The sequence below is a fragment of the Cuculus canorus genome, chromosome 1 (genome assembly GCF_017976375.1).
Source record: "Cuculus canorus isolate bCucCan1 chromosome 1, bCucCan1.pri, whole genome shotgun sequence".
Lineage (NCBI taxonomy): Eukaryota > Metazoa > Chordata > Aves > Cuculiformes > Cuculidae > Cuculus > Cuculus canorus.
Genome location: NC_071401.1, coordinates 106234705 through 106256001, shown reverse-complemented (window position 1 = coordinate 106256001; position 21297 = coordinate 106234705). Strand labels below are relative to the sequence as shown.

At 36.0% G+C, this 21297-nt stretch overlaps 1 protein-coding gene across 6 annotated transcripts in view; it reads left to right on the top strand.

The window, feature by feature from the left end:
* The window catches only part of ROBO1 (roundabout guidance receptor 1), a 620749-nt gene that overhangs the window by 91305 nt on the left and 508147 nt on the right, over nt 1-21297 (top strand). For 2 of the 6 annotated variants that reach the window (XM_054076888.1, XM_054076894.1), the window contains exon 1: nt 19006-19181. The exons of 1 other annotated variant lie outside the window; for it this stretch is intronic. In XM_054076888.1, coding sequence (XP_053932863.1) covers nt 19073-19181 — 109 coding nt within the window. In that variant the 5' untranslated portion in view covers nt 19006-19072. Of the gene's footprint in view, nt 1-17876; nt 17926-19005; nt 19182-21297 lie in introns of those variants that run through there. 3 more of the 6 variants (XM_054076906.1, XM_054076874.1, XM_054076902.1) reach the window with 2 other exon arrangements.

The following is a 21297-nucleotide window of genomic DNA, read 5'->3' as shown; positions in this document are numbered from 1 at the left end:
TTCTACTTAGTGAATGGAAACCAACAGATCTCTTCTGTTCATGATGAAATAGCTGCAGGTGTCTATTAGACAAAGGAAGGTTGTTTCTCATGTAAGCTCATTCTTCAACCATTTCGAGTTTTTTAGATTTAAAATCAACACATTCAATTCAAGCAGTTTGTTGTTTGGCAGTGTGTAAATGCATCTGCCTGGAGCACTGATGTAACATGCTCCCGGCGTGAAATCCCATATAATCAGCAGGTATCAGAATGCTGGAGTACTTTAAGATTACCTTGAATTTGATGTGATGCCTTCCCTAACTTGGGATTTATAGCAATCAAATCCTCAGGTACCAAAACCATGACTACTTGTGCGGCAAATTTTATACTGCAGAAAGGTTTCACAGTTTTAGCCAGAGACAAATCATTAGTAGAGCTATATTCAAAAGGAAACTATGATGTAATTGTTTTCTGTTGAAGGTAGCATTAAAAACACCCACTGCTTTTGGCAAGGTAAGTTACATTTTCATTGAGTGCTCCTGAAAATCCTGTGTTAGATATTTTAGCAGGCTGGCTAAAACTTACCAGATCTGTTCAAACTCACCGTTACCAGCAGCTGGTGTTTCCAAGGGCATTTGCAAGAGCATCAATGTTAAACAATGTGCCTTAATTTTATGCATGTGTGTTACTTGTGTGTATGATGCTGTATATTTTTATCTGTCTGATCTTACTGCTGTCTGTCAGAGGAATGAAAGGACTTCAGTTTTTCACTACTGTGTCTTATAGGTTCTTTGTTAGAGTAGCCTTACAGTGTAACATTGAGGGCTTTATCAGCCCTCAGATCGCTTTTAAGTTACCATCCAGTGGTTATGGAAGATTGGATCTTCTAATAGGAACAGCCAACACAGGCTGTAAAATTTACTCTTTCCAATTATTTTCTTCATTAACCACAAACACTTTTGTCTCCACCACAGTGTTCAAGTCCCAACTCCATTTCTGTTTTCCTAACACATTACTTCTCTCAACTCATTTACTTTGTGGTAGTCATCAATCTATTGCCATTATTGTCTTGCAAACTCTGAAAGAACCAAGCTGACACAGAAAAAATGGGTGGCATCTGTTGCAAGGTATTACTTTCCACTGGGGCAAAAAAAACCAAAAGCCAACAACAAACTGCTTATGCGATGAATTGTCAGCTTACAATACAGGAAAACAGTTTAGGAAACACTAGCTGTGGACAGATATTTGGAAGATAAACTAGGGAATAAAAGTAAACTAACTGAAAAAGGCACAGTAGATTTTTGTGTGACTGCTACTAAATAACAAGCATGCAGCTATAGATAAGTAACAGTTGTGTTTTCAGTGCTGAATTCTTTTTAGAGCTCCTCTAGATAATTCCCCACACACCCTACCCCGCAACCCTGGAAAACTGTTTCAAAAAAAGAAAATTTAATATATGTTATTGCACACATATATTGCTTTGCAGATTTGTCCCAAAAGTGTGGATTTGTGTGGCACTCTTGATCTTTTTCCCTATCTTCCTTCTGCCATTTACATATTCATCTGAGACACAGAAACAATACCAAGTAAAAACTGTAAATATTTGAAGCCACAGCTGAAATTTAGACATTAAATAACTAAAAATATTTTGTGAACACAAGGAATTCATAAAGCACATTTGTTTCATAGCTCTTCCAAGCAATATTGGTTTACACAAAATTAATTGAAGTTTAAATGGGAAAAATCAGTGGGTAAAATCTGATGTATACCCTCACACACATGCAGACAGCTATAGAGGAGAAGAAATGCGAGTGTTAAACTTGCATGTCTACCAAAAAATGTAGATCTAAAGGTGCATCTCTACTAGTCTCTAAAACAAGCCCAACAATAGCAACAAAATCCTAGCTGAAGGTCAGGTAAACACTATTTACTGCTGCTTGTTCTTTTTACATTTGCTAGGCATTGCTGAATAGAGATTAAGGGTTCTGACCACAAATTTCAACATGCATTTCCATTTTTTCTCCACCTCCACGTGACACTTCTGTTTTATCAGCACTGGAACATATTCTAGTGAGCTTGAAGTATCCTGACAGCTAACAGGCAGGTTGAATAAATTTCCTATGTGCTTGGGGTCTACATTTCCCTGCCTCCTTCTCTTTTCTTTTCCCTGTCCCCATTCCTCTCCCTCCCCTTTCCCCCTTTTCCCTTCCTTTCACTGTCCTGTCAGCTGTTGCAGAATTCTATTTTTAATGCATCATGCACAATGTGTACAAGACTGTGTGCATGGGCAGGCTCATCTTCATAATCATATTTTGCCCTTCTAGTAGCACACATCACAATAACAACAATAATATTTTAATATTTGTAGCAAGGTATTTTACATGCAGAAAATTTGGAGGTCTTGTGTTGCCTAATACAACATTCTTTTAATATCTAATTCACTGCAGTGTATGTGACATTAGTAAACTAGGCAATTGTGCTTTGGCTTTGTTCTGTGTTGTCCTTTTGATCACAGCATGCTTTAAGGAGTCTATTTGCCAGCAAATAGGATTTGCCCCTCTGACCTTAAAGAAGAATATCATCCCTTCTCACTGCAGTAATGACTTATTTTTTTCACATGCCCAGAAGGATGGAGCTTAAGAACTGTATTCCTAGTAGATTTTACTGACAGGCAGTAGCTGTCTGTTGCATATGTTATAGTTTTGAGGGTTTACAGTTGTGATTTTTTTTTCTCTTGAAGTGAATATAATGTTAAATTTTGGGTTCTATATTTCTATTTGCTGTGGCATGGTATATTCACAACTTACAATGATGTTGTTATGGGCTTTAGAAGAATTTTCAATTGATATTTATTATTTATCTCATCAGGACCTTTCAGAACTTGCATGATGTGTCATGTAGCTGGAACTAATAACTTGCTGGCCAAGACCCAAATCCTTAATTAATAGGAGTTTCTACATTTTCTGTAGAGATGGAGGAGGGAAGAGTGAGAGGGAGGATGTCTATGGCACTGAAGTATTCAAGAGGTTTTTTTAGCAGATTGAGAAGCCAAGCATAAACTTTCGGTCTCTACAGTCTCTTGTTTCCTCTGTCACAAAGCCTGTGTAAGTGACCTATGAATGTTTAAGTATGAAATATCTGGTACTGATCTCTTCCCAGGCTTGATGTACCCAACTTGGAAGAAGGAGAATACCCTCCAAGTTGTTAAGGAAGTGTCATCCCTCCTCCAGCAATTCCTGATCTAAATGCACAGTTGAGCATGGGAAAGGCAGGACAAGCTGAGCTCAGACCTGAATTTGGCTGAACAAACAAAAGATAATCATGGCAAAGTAGTTGCTACCATCGTCACTCAGTCCTCATAAAGCTGAGTAAGCCACATGTTAAGCAACTACTGAACTGCCTGCAGTTGACTTTTATATTGAAGTACTAGATTGTAAATTGTGACATCTACTATCTGATTCAGTTTCAGTTTAGGCATTGGGCAGAAGAGATAAATGAAGATCATGAGAAATAAACTGATAAGCTTCCCTGTGGTAGCCCATCTTTCCTCATAAATACAATTCTTGGGCTTTTTCTTGTCCAGTGCTGACTGATGACTTGAAAAAGGTGCTTCTGCTTTCTGCAGACAGATATTAACTAGTTCATTATATCCCTGAGCTATATGTTCTAATGTAATTTCTGGAAACCACAAAGATTAATTTCAATGCCAGTTATATTTCATAATGAACTCTTAGAAGGTACAGTTTTGACATTCTTGACTTCTGTGATGTATCAATTCAAAACTTCATTTGTCTTGACTGAATTTACGGTATGTGGTAATGTGAGAGAGATCATCTCTCTTTTATCAACTATGCTTTTATCACTTTACTGTCATCTTCACCATTTTATCTTCCGTACTCTGTAAGTTACATTGAAAACAGAAATTTTCTTCTGTAAGGTAATTATACCTATAGGATATTTCCAAGACTTTTATTTCCAACACTTCTGGACATTGAGTCAGTCAGTAATACAGTAGGTACACTCTGAGGTCTGAGTTTTTTTTCAGGACTGATCATATCAATTCACCTGAAGTTTCCACTTACAGTCCACCGAGAGCTGTCTGTAGGAAGATATAGGTACCTATCCTCCACCTTGCTTCTGGAGAAATATTCTTAAGTATTTGCTACAGAACATATGCTTAAAAATATTGTTAAGGGGTGTTTTTATATATATTTCTGTTAATTTGACTGTGAGAATTTCCTCTTAAGTCTCACATCTTAATAGCATCATGTATAAGGGCTAAACTTTAGAATTCTTAATGAAACAGAACTTAAACTTCAAAAGCAATATTTTATATAATTGTAATAGGAATATGTTTTGTTAGTATATTGCCCATCGTAAACCTCCCCAAGTTAGAATTAACATTTGCTTTTAGAACAATGAGGACTGTAAGACATTTTCCTGTATTAGATTAGTTGTTCAAGATCCATGGATGAGGTTTCTGTTGGAAAAATCAGTTAAGAAAAAAATAGTAAATCAGATTGAAGTTTGAATGAATAATATTGCCTTTAAAGCTTTCTTGGTAAACAGCTAAAGACATTAGATGCATTATTGTAAATAACTTCTAGATTAAATTGTCTTTAATTATAGATGGAACACACAGAAAATTTCAGAAGGATGATCTAGTAAAATATGCCTGACAATTATGCCATAAAAACTGCATCTTATTTCCCTAGCATGCACAATAAAGAGAAAAAAAATTAGAGAACTGTCCTGTTTAATGTAAGAAAAAACTACTTAGCATATTCTGTAACCTGCTGTAATACTTTCTATAATTTTGCAGCTGCCTGTAAATCTTACAGAATACAGGAACTGAGTTAATCTAATGAGTACTAAATTATTAAAAATTGCATTATAAATTTTATTAAAGAGTTTTAAGTGTTAGAGGTTCTCTACTGCATCTTTCTGAAATAAGCAGAGGTTACTGTCTTAATTGAAAGAAGAAAACAATCTAAAACTTCAAAATAAATTACATACTCATATTTATACACTGTTTAAATATGTCAAAGCAAGTTTTTTTTCCCTTGATGAAAGAAATACTATATTTCCCTATTTTGATAGCATTATATCTTATACATCATATTTTGATATTAAATAATATCTTAATAATAACACTTCAACATTACCTGGGATTTTATTGTATGCATGGTTTTTAGAAATAATAATTTCTGAGCAGAGCTGTGTTTTGCCTCTTTCACAATCACCTGATTTAAAGGTCTTTTTGAGATAGTAACACTTGTTTTTCCCAAAGTCTTTGTCTGAAACCTATACAAGCCAATGGAAAATTTTCCATTTACTTCCACGTGGCTAAATTTCCTCTAAGGGCATGGTATTCTGTAAGGATATTTCTGTGACTGTGAGCTAAATAATTTGTTCATACGTGTGGACCTTCACAGCTTCGCACCATCTTGATTTTAGAACTTTTGCTCTCAGAATGTTTGTCTAATATTTTTTAAGCAAGAGAACATTAATTGAAGTTTCATTCAACAGAAAAATAACTTCAACCTGGTTCCATAGTGTTAGAAGTTTGATGTGTCTTTTGGATCACTGTCTTTGAAGTTCAGGTTTTATTATGATTTTATTACTCTTCAATTTCCTTCATTTAGAGAGAAAGAGGGAGAAAAAGTGAGGGGAAAAAAACCTTGCAACAGTGTTCATTTTTAAGCTGGTTGAATTGTTTTTGACATTGTATGGGGTACTTAAAACACTCCTTGAGTATTCTGTGATATTTAAATCCCATTACCTCATCTGAAAACTTCATTGGAGTTTTATTACGTGCCTGAGAGCCATAAGATATCCTCAAATCTCCTCTGCAGATGTCTGACATCTGGTTTTATTTTTGTGTTTATGGGGCTAGGAGTCCCCATGGCTAACTGAAGACTTGCTGCTGTGTTCCTGTTCTCTAGAAGGAGTTGGATGACCCAACCTCCACTGTGTGGCTGGAGCAAAAATGAATAAATTGGTACAAAGTGATATTATTCATCATTTATGGTATTCTAATAAAATTGAAATTGGAGAGATGCATTGTAGAGCATCCAGGAGTGGCAAGCATACTGCAACTGATCTCACTGAAGATCCCTTTTTTTATGTGAACTCTGTTTACAAAGTCATTGTTATAGTAAGTACAGTATAACTTCCTTGGCTCTCATACCTCACATTTCCTATTCTTTTTTTGCCAAAGACTATTTGGAATAGTTTATCAGCTTCACTGTTCCTGGTAAAGTGCCTTACAAAAATCTGACCAAAAATAAATCTTTCTTTATACTGATTTTTTATTTCCTTTTTTGATTTTAATTTTCATGTATAATGTTACATTTTTTCTTCATTAGTCCTTACCATTTACTTTTTCAATTCTGCCTTATGATTTTCTTCTCTACGGTTCACTTCTCTGGGCTCAAAGAACAGTGTTCTTGTGCTTTTTCTTCATGAGGAGTTGGAGAAATTCTTGAGGTTCAGACAAGAATAAAGGAAAATCTAGATTTCTGCTGCCAGACCCAAAAATCTTGCATGGAGTACTATTTCAAGAGTGAAAACTGGGAGGGTGTTTTTGAAGGAACCATCTACTGGCACAGAAACACAGAATAAAAGATTTGGCTCCCGAAGCTATTCATATGTACTCTAGAAAATTTAAAAGACATTACCTCTCCTTTCAAGAATGGTAAAAAATTCTGAAGTTACTGGAAAAAGTTGACTGTTTCCAAGTCCATATGTTCCTATTTGACAAATTGTACCATTTGGCTATGAATAAATTAGATTTTCATTCTAATGACTCGTGGTTTGCCAATAAAAATTAAATATGTGCCACAGTTATAAAATGCTGATGCAGAACTTCACAGGTTAATTCAAGGCCAAATATTTATTAATCAATATATGGTAGTTCAAGTTCAAAAGCCCAATTCTATCCCAGAACAAGTTTTATACAGAGGTCCAAATCAATACTTTCATAAATACTAGTTAGTAAATTGTTCTATGTTGCACAAGAAAAATTTTTCCTACGTATCAAAGTAATATTTATAGGTCTGGTGAATCCTTACCACTGGACTTTGAACAGAGCCAAGTCTGTATTTGATGGCAAAGGATTTAGCAGGTGTGCCCTAAGCCTTTCATGCCTTAACAGTGTAGTGTGAAAAAATGTTACATTAAGTATGAATAATGATCTTCATAATGTCTACAGTCACTTGTTGTAGCCTTCATTTCAGCTAGCTGCGTACTTTGGGTCAAAATTTGGTTGATTTGGTTGATTATTTAAATCCAACACCAATGAAAATTGTTTTTTCTTCATGTTAAAATTTTATTATTTAAAATTAATCTGCCTACATTGATGACATCTATAATTACTAGAATTTCCTTTAATAACAATTGATACAGTGACATCTACAGTCCTTATTTTATGAAACAAAACATAGAAAAGGTTTTAAAAGTAGTTTTCAGAACTGATTGTTCTCCAGACTTTATTTGGGGTTAACTTTAAAAAGCCAACGAGTTTGAGTTAGTCATGAAATTAAGTTTTAGCATTTTCAGGTAGCTCCAAATTTAACAAACTGTTTCATTATTCTGTTAAGTACTGAGTAAGTTTTAATTTGATTATAATTCCTGCTGATTTAGAAAAAAAAAACCTTAGTTCCTTCTTCCTCCTTCTTCTTTCAGGTGTTTTGTTTGTTTGTTTGGGTTTTTTTCTCCTCTTTTTCTTTTATACAATTTTCTAAGCTGTGACACGGTAAGCTATACTTCCCAATTTCTGGTCTACATTGCTTTACACAATGAGCACACTAAACATGCTAACAAATGAAGCAATTGCATACATCTCAAAATTATGAATTTAAAATACATCTAATTCTAAACAAATCAAACAACAACATGGAAGACGAATATAAAGTTACTCTAGGAATTTCTGTGAACACAGAACACTTTTGCTGTGTGCTGACATTTTACATTCAGTAAATGGACCTCACAGAGTGAAATTGCCAACATGTGTTGTAAGCAGAGAATTATGTCATGTAGTGTTGAGGCTAATAGGCTAAATTACAGATCGGTAGTAATGGATCCACAGGTGGCCTTACCATGCCTGCTACAAACTGTAGCAGCCAGCTAAAGGAGAAGCTATCACCTTACAAAACAGGATGCTATTTGCCTCATTTTATTCTGCATCTATTTCCTTGCAATAAACAAGTAGTAAATACATATCCTAATATATATTGCACATATATTTATGTAAGGATATATGTAAAGCCATGACTAAGAGAGGAAAAGAACAAATTGATGAAGAATATATAGAAAGTTGGAATGAAGGGGATGCATTTGTTAAATGAATTGAACATGTCTTTTTCTGTTAAAAGATCCTCTAAATGTGTAGTTTGATAAATGAGTCTACTTCATGTTGAATTAATACATTATTTAACCAAATTGAATTGGCATAACTAAACTTTTGCCATGTGACTCTTCCAAACTGACTAGTTAAATGTGTCTTTTGTGAAGAGGTGTAAGGAAGGGAGAGAAGGAGCAGAAAATGAAAAGGAAAATTGAGGCAGATGAGGGAAAAGAGAGAAGAGCCCTGTGTTATTCTTGCAGGCTTCTCTCTCCCTTCTGTCCTCATTTGCAGATGTCACTGGGATTTATGTGGGATCAAAATCTGTCCTGAAGTTTGTGAACCAAATGGTTTTGATTTCTGTGGAGTTTGGTTACATTGGAGTTGACTGTGGCTTCTCTTTGACTGATTTTTTTTTTCTTAAAAAAAAACCCAGACTTAAATTATGTAATAAAACCTTATGGTGTTGCAATAGCCAATGGTGAGTCATAGAAGATAGTGGGAGAAAATACTTTTAGAGGCAGAGATTCTCTCTAAAACCTGTATGAATGTTAAAGGCATTCCTGTACAGCAAGGCTGAGATTCGTTTATATAATATATATTGAATGTGTCCAAAATTCCAAAACATACCTTTCAGCCAGTCCTCTGGGTTTGTATTAGACACTTTGAGATTAATTGCAGCAGTTTGCAGGAGAGAAGTAAATGCAGAGTGAGAGTCAGGCAGGAATGTCATCACTTGCTTTCAGGGCCATTCAGACAAGGCTTATTCAGGCTTTTTCCAGTATGAACTTCAGTCAGATCACCTACTGCCACTGTGTCAGCCTGGAGCCCGTGTGGATGCATAGCCAGCTGAAGAACTGCCACTCATCCTTTGCACCTACTCACCTTTTTCGCGACACTCTTGCTCTTTGTTTTTGCTAATGTCAAGTCTTCAGTTTCAGAAGACGCTAATTTCTGCAAGGCATGGGCAGGCTGTCATATTGCATACTTCTACAGGCTTCATTTTCACCAGACTGAAGTTTCTATATCAGTTCTGCAGTGCAAATATACTATATGTAAAAACCAGTAAGTTTTAGAGGTTAATTCATACTTCATACAAAAATCTTCCACGTTATAGTACAAAATATGCAAATATACTTCAATGTTATGCTAATCCTTAATAGCAATATAACTTCTGTACTTAAAAATTTGGTCTTTTAGCTAGTAAGCTAACAGTATTTCTGTGACTGTTAATATTTTTAAAATTTGATTACAATAAAGTGAGTACTTCTGATTTTTCAAAATGTGAGGGGTTTTGTAGACTCTTGTAAATTCGAGAATGTTTTCACTGACCTGTCTGAGAAAGTATGTTAACAGCTTCGATCTTTAAAACAGCTCTAAATGCACCTACAATAGCTGTCAACAGAGCAGAAATCTGTGACATATCAGAAAATAGGTCCACATGTAAATGAGGAACAAATATTTTAATTTAGTTATCACAGATAATTAAACAAACATGGAAAAATAGATAAGAAGAATAATAGACTAGACTTATTAATTAGAGAAAAGCTAGGTTTTCAGGGGGAAGCAACATCTGCAAGCATCAAAACTATTTCACAGCATTCAGCTTGCATCAGTTTTCACATACAGAGATTTATACTGATAACTCTAAAGGTAATAGTTGTCATTCCCATCTTACAAGAAGTTACAATAATCACTCTTACATTCCATTACTAAAGTTGAATGTTTTCCATTTTGATTTGATGATTATTACTTATTTTTGTTTTATGCACAATATATCTATCTTATCTGTAAAAAAAAAGCGTGATAACAAGTTATGTTACTACATAACTGCCTCTCAAAAATTCATCTTTTCCCTAGCATAATTTAGCCACATTCTGGTAATATTAAGAAGAATTTGATTACTACAGCCACACGGCTTTTGTTAAAAGCATACCTTTCAATTAAATGTACAAATTTTTATTCCCACAAATAAAGCAAAGAGGTGCATTTGCATTTTATGGGTGTTTCATTCTTTTTTTCAAAACAAAATGTTCACATTTAATGTTTCCAAAATATGATTTTATAATACTTAAAATAGTTGCTTGGATGTTTCCACTTATTTCCTGTTTATTTCATGTGCATATATTCAATGATTTCCCAAAATAATGCTTCTTTTTGTGATAGAATGAAAATGATAAAGTGAACCCAATCTTAAGCAAGCCTTATGGTGGCATATAAGAAATTTCATCTAACAGATGAAAGCTGCTGAGCGTTAATTGAGTCTGAGCTTATATTGGAAGCAGTCACTAAATACTATGAGAAAAGTATTGATTTTATTACTGAAGTTATTACTTTCAAGTAGTTCATGTACTTATGAATGTTTATTAATGTGTCTTGGTGATTTTCTGCATTAGAAAGTATGGAACTCACAAAACCCACTTTTGTCATTGAGCTGACTTTCATTAACACATTAACACATCTGTGTATGGTAGTACAGCATGAAAGTTAGAGTGAAAAGCTGCCCTAGATTAGCTAAAAAAGTATATTTTAGTTTGATGGATAAATAAAAGCCAGGTGCAATGGCCTATGTTCTGAATATCAATATATACCAATGATTTTAGATGATAATTTTAGTCCATGCTCTTTATGACATATCAGTTAGTGGCGAGGATTTTTTATATCCATACAGCTATTAAAAATATGACAGTTTTAATTCCATCAGCTCAGGACTTAAATTAGAATTTAGGGTAAATTTTTTCAATTAGCTTATTGATTCTGTTCCAATTTAGGAGATTACTCCATAGCTCCAATTCACCCAGAGAACCCCACTGCGGAAATTTTCAAAGGCACAAATAGAAGTCAGACCACTAACTTCCACTGACTGCTAAAAACTGTATTACTGCCGTCTCTCTGGATACATGGAAATCCAGTTCCCATTGTTCTCTTAATAGGAAGGAGCATCCATCTATCTCAAGTAGGCTTTGAAAATGTTGATCAAAGCAGAGGAGGCCAGATGCTCACAATTTTCTATAGTTCTGCTATGGTCAGCAAATTAATTGCACCATTTGGGACACAATCCATATAATTGCTAAAATTATTATAAGTTACTTAGTCTCCTAAAACCAAAGTTCAACATTAAAGAATTATGTTTTCCCAGAGAGAGTGGAAAAAGAAAAAAAGTCTTTTTAAAAAATATCCATTCATTAATTCCAGTGCAATTGCCTTTTAGTCATCCTTCAACTGGGATTTTTTTTTATTAGGCTTTGAGACGTTGACCTTCATTCTTGTTCTGATCGGTATGGAAGCACTGCAGAGGAAGTGCTCCCAATCATGTGGATAAAGATAGTGTAATGCCTTCACTGCATTGTAATTTAGGTTGGAATGTTGTTGGCATATGCAGAAAAAGTGCGTCCAGACTCTTGTACCTGCTTTTACGCTTTTTTTTCATAGTACATCTTCTCTGCCTGTCTGCCGAAATAGTACCCTGTGCTTCTAATGCCACCCATCCCCAGAAAAATTAGCTTATTTTGTGATCCAGCATCATACCTGAGTCAGCATGCATTTGTAAAAAGCAATTTCTTTTCCAAAGTGAACAAAATGAGTGCCAGAACATCTCCATTTGCTGGGATAAAATTCATATTTTATTTTTTTATGCTGCCTCTGACATCAGGTATTTTGAGATGAAAAGTGGAACAGGACTATCGTACAAGCTGTGTCACATTTTTATCTCATGTTATCTAGTCCAAATCAATTGTTGAGATAATGCCACACTTATCCTGATTTCTCATCGTCTGTTGTTCACTCTTGTTAGCATAGTTCTCAGCCCAAATATCTTTCCTTTGCATTTCTTCCATGCAGTACATCAGTGGAGAGGAGGGGTTAGTTAACTGGAGAGACAGAAAAAGGACGCGAAGAAAAGCAAGTGGAGGATATGCTGGGATAAAAAAAGAGAGTACACCAGAAGAATGAAGAAGTCAAAGTCAAGTGGAAAGGAAAATAAGATTCCAGTAAGGAGCAATTAACTAAAATGGAAGAAAGTTTAGAAGCATAAGTCAAAAAAACAGAAAAATGCTGCATGCTTTGACTTCGATCTTGCAGTCATAAAATATCCACATCTTCTCTGAATGCTTTCTTGAAAACCACTAACACATTTTAAGTGGGTGAGGAAAAGTAAATATAGAAATGCAAATTAGGCTTGACAGATTAGCCTAACAATGTTTTTGAAACAGAGAAGACAGATCACAGTTTAGCAGTTTATTTTGAGAGCTGAGTAGGCTGGCATATTTTTGCATTAAACAATATTCAGTTATTTGTTTTATTTTTCTTGTGTTTATTTTTGTCTGAATATATCCTTATAATTCTCCACCAGTCAGTAAACACTCCTACATTTGCCTGAATTAATAGGATAAAGATTACCAGTTTGTTAGAGCAGATAATGATAAATATCTTGCATACATTAAATGTGTTTGGGACATGTTTAATCCATAAGCTTCATGTTATAAGTGCTAGCATTATCTTACAAAATTTTATTGTCAACATGATCTGGGAAGCGCTCTTGCATCAGTTTCATATAGCTTCTCCTTTTTTCTGAGATAAAACACTGCCTATGCTGAAATATCAGTTCACTTAGAACTGTGTAGATCTGTTAGTTGTACAGTCACACAAAAAAAATCCTATATAACTAAGAAGGAATGCTATGGCTCCTGGTTTGGGGTCAAAACAGTGAACGACAGAGTGCCTTTAAAAGACTGAAGTGCTGTGGTGTAAGGGTCCTGAGATGTACTCAAGGGTTTTTGCTGATTTAGTGCCAGAGCTAAGAAGGGATATTGAGATGTGCTGCTTTTGCGAATATCATGCTTGCTTTATTAGTGATGCATTGGGATTCAGAATCTGTTGGTACTTTTTGATTTTATAGAAGTAATTTTCTATTGTATAGAAGCTGTTTGTAACTCTAGGAGAAGGTAGAGGAAGGAATGTGACTTGGTAGCCTACAGTATTATCACTTGGATACCCTGACTCAACTGGTCTTTAGCCACTTGACTACTTTGGGGGGGCAGTTGGGTTTTTTGGGGGATATTTTTTTAATAGTGATTGTAAATGCATAAACTCTCCTGAGATGCTGTGGTAGGAAAAGCAAGTCAGCCACCTCCAACTCAAATAGCAGCTTCTAAGAGCCATTTTCTTATGTAGGCTTTACCGGGTAACAGTGTCTCAGATGTCTAGGTTGCTTAGGAAGGCTGATTTTTTTTTGCCTGAGTGCAAGTTTGGAGGTATCTCATGGGAATTTAGTTTGCATTCTTAACAACAAAAATCCTTCTCTGTAATACATCCTTGGATCAGATTTCTTTCACTTGCATCCTGGTGCCTATTGTAAGCAAAGAGAAAAAATTATGGGTTATGAGATAAGAAAAAATGCAGTCATTATTCTTGTTTTCCTCCAACTGGTTAGGCCAACAATGTGAAATTTCTCTTGTAAGATACAGTAGTTGCTGACTTAGCTTTACAAACTTTGTCTAATGCCTACTATTCTGCATTCAGATGGAAAAAATAAGTCTGATGATATTCTTTGATCCATGTGTGTTTTGAAATCTCTTTTATAATTGATAGCCTCAGAACCTTGCACTTAAAAATAAAAATCTATATTACCTTGAGGGCACAAGGATAGATGGAAAATTGATAAGCTGCATGGGTAAGAAAAATTGTGGTTTTTCCCTCAAAAAAATCCAGATCATCTCTTTTAAATTTTTCATTAAGAAGAACTTTATTCCATGTTAATTGTATACAATAAATAAGTATTTCTGTAAGGAACCAAGACTGGTTTACTCAAATGTAGCTTTAATCAAGATGAAATAATATGCATCAAAACTGATTTTTTAATTGTGAAACTGTTGCTTTGTTTATGTGTTTGTGAGTTTATTAGCAGGAAGCGTGGGTAGGTACATGCTCTTAAAGATTTATAAATGTATATCTATTTATGTAGAACACATTTGTTTTCCTCTATCACCAAGAACTCAAAAGGTGCTAGCAAAATGTATAATGTTGAGAACTTAAATGCTCAACAGTGAGAAAATTAAGAAACAAATGTGCTCTCATAGAAATGATTACTTTTAAGACATAGTTGTGCTGTACCATGAAGTCTTTAGGGAGAGGTAATGTCACTTTATATATTTATACAGTGCTGAGTGCAGTGTTGGTGTTTGATAAGTAAAAAGAAAGAGTGAAGCGTGTGTTAGTAGAATATTAAATTTTGCCTATTTTTTCTTTTATGCATTTGGATGATAAGAAGAGTAGTAAGGCATGTTAAGTACTCTCTATAAGCTACAGAATGTTTCAGAATCCTTTGTTTAGTTGTTGTCTTTAATAGTTCTATATTTCAAACAAAACAAAAAATTCCTACCAAGCTGATTGTGTAACTTTACCATTTCCCCTAGTTTGCAGGTGTAAAATGGTGTGCAGGTATGGTCCATACCCACACTGCTGAATTACACGTGTGTCGCCTTCACTTCGCAGGATTGCAATGTTTCTTTGGAAAACATTGCTGTGTCTGAGCGGATCTCCTCAGACTTGCTAAAGTTACAGGGGCTGCAAAATAAAACCTGGCTAATTTTTAACTTTAATAGGTCCTGTAACTGTTGTTCTGTCTCGCCTTAAAGTCTCTATGGCCTTGTAGGCTTCCAGTGAGAGAGGCTGTAACTTTTATCCTGGCTCAGTCAATGATGTATCCCTGTGCAGAGAGAGGAAAGTTGTTGCAAACACTTCCTGGAAGGCTGTGCCAAGATACTGTAGAGAGCTCTGCTACCCTTTAGAAGAAGGTGAAGGTGAAACGTCTGATGAAAGGAGAGAGAACTTCAGAAAAATTTCTGCTCTGTTAAGCTCTCTGGAAGATATCTTATCCAAGGAAAGAACTGTGCAGTAAATTGCTAGTGACTTTCATCTATGTCACACGGAGACAATAATTAAATGGCTGGGTCATAATGAAAGCTGAGGAGAAAAGAAATTAAACATGACCGGCGATTTTAGGGAATGACATACATTAAAGCTAGATAGAACTAGCATAACATAGACCATAAATTCATTTCATAATTTTACCTTCAGGTCCTTAACTTGTGACTAAGCTGCAACATATAAATCAGAAAGGCATCCAGTATTGGTGTAACATCTTCATGAGGTCTACTGAATCTCTGAAAAACTTGTCCACTTGACTAATTCCAGAATTAATTACATTGCTTTTGAGTAAGCTTTCAAATTGCTAGGGAACTGACATGAGCAGAAGTTATAAAGCAGAAACCGAAACTAGTTAAATGAGCTATAAAACACCAAATCTTAGAAGCAGGCCACCTTTTATTGAGCCTTACAACTCTGAATACTTAATCAGTTTGGTTTTACTTGCTGTTACTCCAGTGAGGAAGGCAGTGGACTGGCATTGCTCCTATGGCAGTAGTTGTCCGCTATCCGGCTAATCAGCAACACTGTGCATGAGGCACACTGGTAGATATGAAAGCTTTTTTTGGTGGTAAGTTTTCCCTGTCTGACTGCATTTGGGATGAGAATATGGGGCAGCTTTTCTAAAGGCAATAGGTCCTTCTCCTGTGACAGGATAAATGGATGCAATCTGTGCAAAAATGTTCAAGCAGGTTTCGTATCTGTAAAAGTATCCTTCCCTTAGTCTTGTAAGATAAAATCCATCTGATCTACAGTTCCAAAACTTTCCACTAACTCCATGTAAGACTGCCTACTAGACAAAACCACTGTGTGGCTTGATTGTTCAGAAGACATCTGCTGAAATACCAGCCTGGTTCACCATTTAACTTTTGCATAGTACAAGGCTTTATAGCATTTGGATCTGGAACCAAACAAAGGATAACAAGTAGTAACTACAAGGCAGGGGTTTCTTCTATGAGGCAGTTTCGAGTTGTGCCTTGAAAATATTTATATTCTGTCCGTTACTCAGCAAACTGCTCTATCAGAAAGCCTTTTGGTTTCAGTGCTCAAAACTGCAGCTGTCTTTTGAAAAGGCAATTTCTCTACATTCAGAATAAACTACACCATTCCACATTGCAGCTAATGTGCTCCTAAAGGACCACCTTGTATTAACTGAAGTTTGGGTTTTTTTTCCTGTGCCTATTTTGATGCAGTGAACAACTTGGTACATTTAAGTGTCTTATATAACTAGCAACATGATGAGTCATCTTTAGAGAGAGAGTGTTGACACACTTCCCTGGCTTGAGTTAAGGAGGTACAGTTAGAATGTGCTTCAAAAAAAAAGACAGTCTGAAATTCCTAACCGTTTCAAGAATGCTGTATGTTATCATAGGAACTATTTTTTCTATGTGACAAAGGCCAAATGGCAGGTGTAAGAGTGATTCTCCATTGTTCTGCAGCCCATGAACGTGAACTCCTGTAGAATATAATGGTCAGAAAGAAACTCAACTTCTTAATCAGGGTATTCCACTGAGATGAGGACTTGGCAACTCTTTCCCTGTCCAGATACGGTGCTGGATCTGTATGCAGAAACCACCCTCTTCTATTCATCTGCAGAGGTAGAAGAGCCATACAGGGGCTGCTGGAGTCAGAACCAAACTGAAGACTACTTGTAATATGTAACATGCATGAGATTTGACAGATCATCCGTTCTTTTTGTCCTGTGCTGTAAATTGCTTTTTGCACTGAACACCGCCTAATTTGAAATCATAGAATCATAGAATCACCAGGTTGGAAAGGACCCACTGGATCATGGAGTCCAACCATTCCTAACACTCTCTAAACCATGCCCCTCAGCACCTCGTCCACCTGTCCCTCAAACACCTCCAGGGAAGGTGACTCAGCCACCTCCCTGGGCAGCCTGTTCCAGTGCCCAACAATCCTTTCTGTGAAAAATTTTTTCCTGATGTCCAGCCTGAACCTCCCCTGGTGGAGTTTAAGACCATTCCTCCTTGTCCTGTCCCCTGTCACTTGGGAGAAGAGGCCAGCTCCCTCCTCTCCACAACCTCCTTTCAGGTAGTTGAGCAAATAAGAGCGATATCCTTTCCTGATATCTCCAGCTGGTCCAAATGAAGAAACACTGTTCCTTTTAAAGGACTCATGGATAAGTATTTTAATAGTCATGTAAAACTTACTGATACAGTATCTCTGCAGTCATCTAAAGTCAAAAAGTTGTTCCTGGACTGTTTTGGAAAGTTACCATGACTAACACGAGAACGTCTAGAGATGAATGGCTTCAGATGGTCATACTTTAACTGGTCACTGGGGTAATTCAATAACACTAATCATTTTGAACTCAAATTTCATAAAAAGCAGTGACTGTGAACACTATAAATTAATAGAAGCAGTACTAAGACTGAAATATCTTGCGTTGTCTCTCTTATCTCTGCAACTGGAATTGTATCTAGAAATTTATTCCAGACCTTTATTCAAAAACTTCCTTAATTCTGCAGCTCAGTTATACTCATAGCATCTACACAACAGCCAGTATGCAATGTGTGATGCAGAAGGTCAGGTTGTAGAATGATAATGAATAGCTGTTCTGTTCAGAAAGTAGGTTATACCATTGTATAAGAAAGTTAGAATTGTAGGTATTCCTGAGGCCAATGCTTATGTTGCTAAAGAACATCTTTATCAAAGGTATTTGCACTTTCTTTTATTGAATATAAATATAGACTTCATCCGGGCTAAAGCCCTCTATCACTGTAAGGGAAAAGCACTCTGGTCTTATAGTGATTTTAACCTCTCAGGATGAAGCTTTCCTGGGCTTCCACAGGTTGTGTTGAATGATTTTGTAACAGTAGTGAAAGGGTTAGCAAATAATTTTTGTTCGAGACTGTTTCAATCACCATGGGGAATTTTATGATCTAGCTCCCTGGCACTGAGAGATACAGGGTTAAATAAGTTCTAACAATACCGCCGTTAATGCTGTACACACTGGAGTCTGCTTGAATGGACACTGGCTGCCCAGAGGCTGTTGTGCTGCAGGGTGAATGTTTGTTAGGTAGCAGACTATATACGTGAATTCTCAGAGCTTCTCTTACTGAACTGTTTATTCCTGAAGTCTGCTGACAGAAATCTGATCAGGAGGTAATATTGTTTGTATTATTTTCCCTAGAAAAAGAATATATTTATGCTGAATAAGAGAGTTATTGAGCAATTTAAAAGAAAAAGAAAGAAAAAAATATTCTTTTTTAAGCCTTTTTTTCTCTTCCTAGACATGTTATATTTCCTCCTTTCCTTTGCCTCTCTTTGTGGGTAAAGGAGGAAGCTTTACAAAGTGTGGTTTGCACCCACTGATAAATGTAATGAGTTTGGAGTGTCAACATTAAAATGTTCCATGTCATCAGCTCTGTGAAACTGCAGTGAAATATGCAAGTGAAGGAGAAAAAACTCCTCCGGTTTCAGGCTGGCTGTGTCCCCTGCTAGGGTGCTGCGGGGAATGTTGATAAACATTGGAAAGGGCTGAGAGGTGGCAGAGGCAGGTGAGGAGCCGGTGGCTTCTGAGGCACCACAGAAAGCTGCCAGAGTCTGAGTGCCAGAGGCTGCTGGTTAGGGGAAGCCTGTACGACTCTTCTGTTTTTACATTCCCTGGATAAAGGAAATAAGCGATGCAATAGAAATACAATTTTGAATAAACATTTCTAGTAGGAATAATATTTTACATCTCCCTCTGCCTCTGCTGAGTAAGTGCTGTTAGCTCCGATTATTCATTCCTAAGGAAAGTCTTTTAATTCATCTCTATCAGTACTCCAGGTAGAAGTTATTTATTTTTTTGTTACCTGGCATGGCTGTGCTGTCACTGCTGCTGCTGCTTGGGCTAGTAGACATAACTACTGCTGCGGACATCACGCCTAGAATAAAAGCGGGGTCAAGGTGGAGAGGTGAAAAGAATCGTGAGTAACCCAGGCTTTTCCTTCTCTTCTTCTCAGCTCTCTATTTGAAGAAATGCTTCAGACCTTGTTTTACTGTGTAATTCTTCCTCTTCGGGGGGGGTTATTCTTTAATAGCAACCTTGAGGCCATATAATTTTATGTATTTAAATATGCATGCAGAGAGCTCGGGCCACACCTTCTGTATGCCTCACACATCTGCAGTACAACCTTGTGTTTCACTGCAAGCTTTCAAAACTGTGTGGGTTGATTAACTCCTCTATTTCCAGAGAGTTGTGAGACTTCGAGACTATAATCAGCTGTACCTTTTCTGTTGATAATCTTACTACTCAAATGCTGTTTCAAATGTTTGCATTGATAAAAGCAGCAAATTTTACAGGTGCGTGAAGGAACCTTGTAAACGTGGAGATTATACTGGGTAACTTTATGGATACAAATGGATAATAACTGCAGTTTAAAATAAAGATTAGAAAGGGGGATTTAACGCAGTGTTGCAGCTTGTGCAGGGGTTGTCAAGACTGCACTTCAACAGAGAAAAGAACATCACTGTCAGAACAGGAAAGTAGATGAGTCATGGTAATATTTGAGAGTGAGACTTCCTACTGCATACACTGATACTTGTCTGAAATAGCCAGATGATTATTTTTATTTAAAGGGCAACTCAGTTCTTGCTGAGATTATATTCCTATCCATCTGTATAAATAAATATACCCATAATGAGCAACATACTATTACCATTACACCTGGCAATTTTTTTAGGGTTTTTTTTTTTTTTTTAGAAATACGTAGATTACAAAGAGGGGGAAAAGTATTGAAAATTGAATTCAGGTTTTCTGTTTAATTCGGCTAAATGTGATGTGGTCAATTGGAAAATATATATGATGAAAGTCGCTAAAATAACCAAAAGTTATAGGAGTGGCTGTCAGTATGCTCGGAGTGGGTATTATATGACAGTCATGTTGTCTCAAAGGTGATCTGCAGCTTGAGTAACTTTTTTTTTTTACAAAAGTAAGAATATATATATCAATAAATGTGCCACTTCACTTGCTTTGACAAATCAAAAGCGTTAAGGAAAGAGGCACTGGAGTGAGTGGAACTGAGAACTGCCTCACCTATCCACAAATAATTTACATATGGAAAATGCACTGCCCAAACTAGCAGGCTGTAATGTGTGCCTAAGTGATGCATCCTACACTTATGAATATTTAAATATATTAACTAATTATGACTAAAAAAGCCCTTTGCTTTTATGGATGTGGAAACCGAGGCACAAATCTAATAACGCTTGAAATACATTGACTGAAATTTTTCCAAGGCATACTTGTTGCTCAGTAAAAAGTCTGTATCTCTATATCTCTTCAAGTACTACCTTTTATTAAGAAAGCTAGTTCTCAGAGTAAAAATACTACACTTTCTGTTTCAATTCATTGTTTTTCAGCTGCTTGAAAGTTTGTGATTCTGACTATTTAGTCTGATTTTCTTGTATGAAAAACTAAAATAGATGGAGATATAGATATTAATTTCTCACAGAAGCATTACTGAAGACAATCAGTTCGGGATGTTAATTAGCCATGAGTAAATTTGACAAAGATATGGGAGCTTAAGAGCAGCACATCTTTTGGAAACTGCAGTTGTAATCAGTCATTTGATGTCATCTGTAGTTAGCTATTTGACCTTAGGGTTTCAGACTACTTCCTTTCTTCTCTTGGGATGGGGAACTCTAAATCCACCACATTAGCAAATTGCTACTATTTGGCTAAGGGAAAAACAAAGGTGTAAATATGTTTTTACATCTTAATGATATTGTGATACGTAATGATTAGAGAGATCCATTGTGGAATGCATTAAAAGTTATGGATCTGAATCAAGTCTCCTTGAAATTAGAAGAATATGTTTGCATAAGAGTTTAATGTTCCTCTTAATTAAATATTAGCAATATTCATACTAGAAACAACTGCTGGGTAAGGAAGATTTTACAGGAATGCCATTTGAATGGTATACCATTTGGCTTTGCTGTCTGTGATGCAAAAATAACTCCAGTAGCAGAATGCAGCTATCATGCAGAGCTAGATGTTATGGAAAGTACCTAGCTCCTCCTTTCTGAGAAATAATAAAGCCA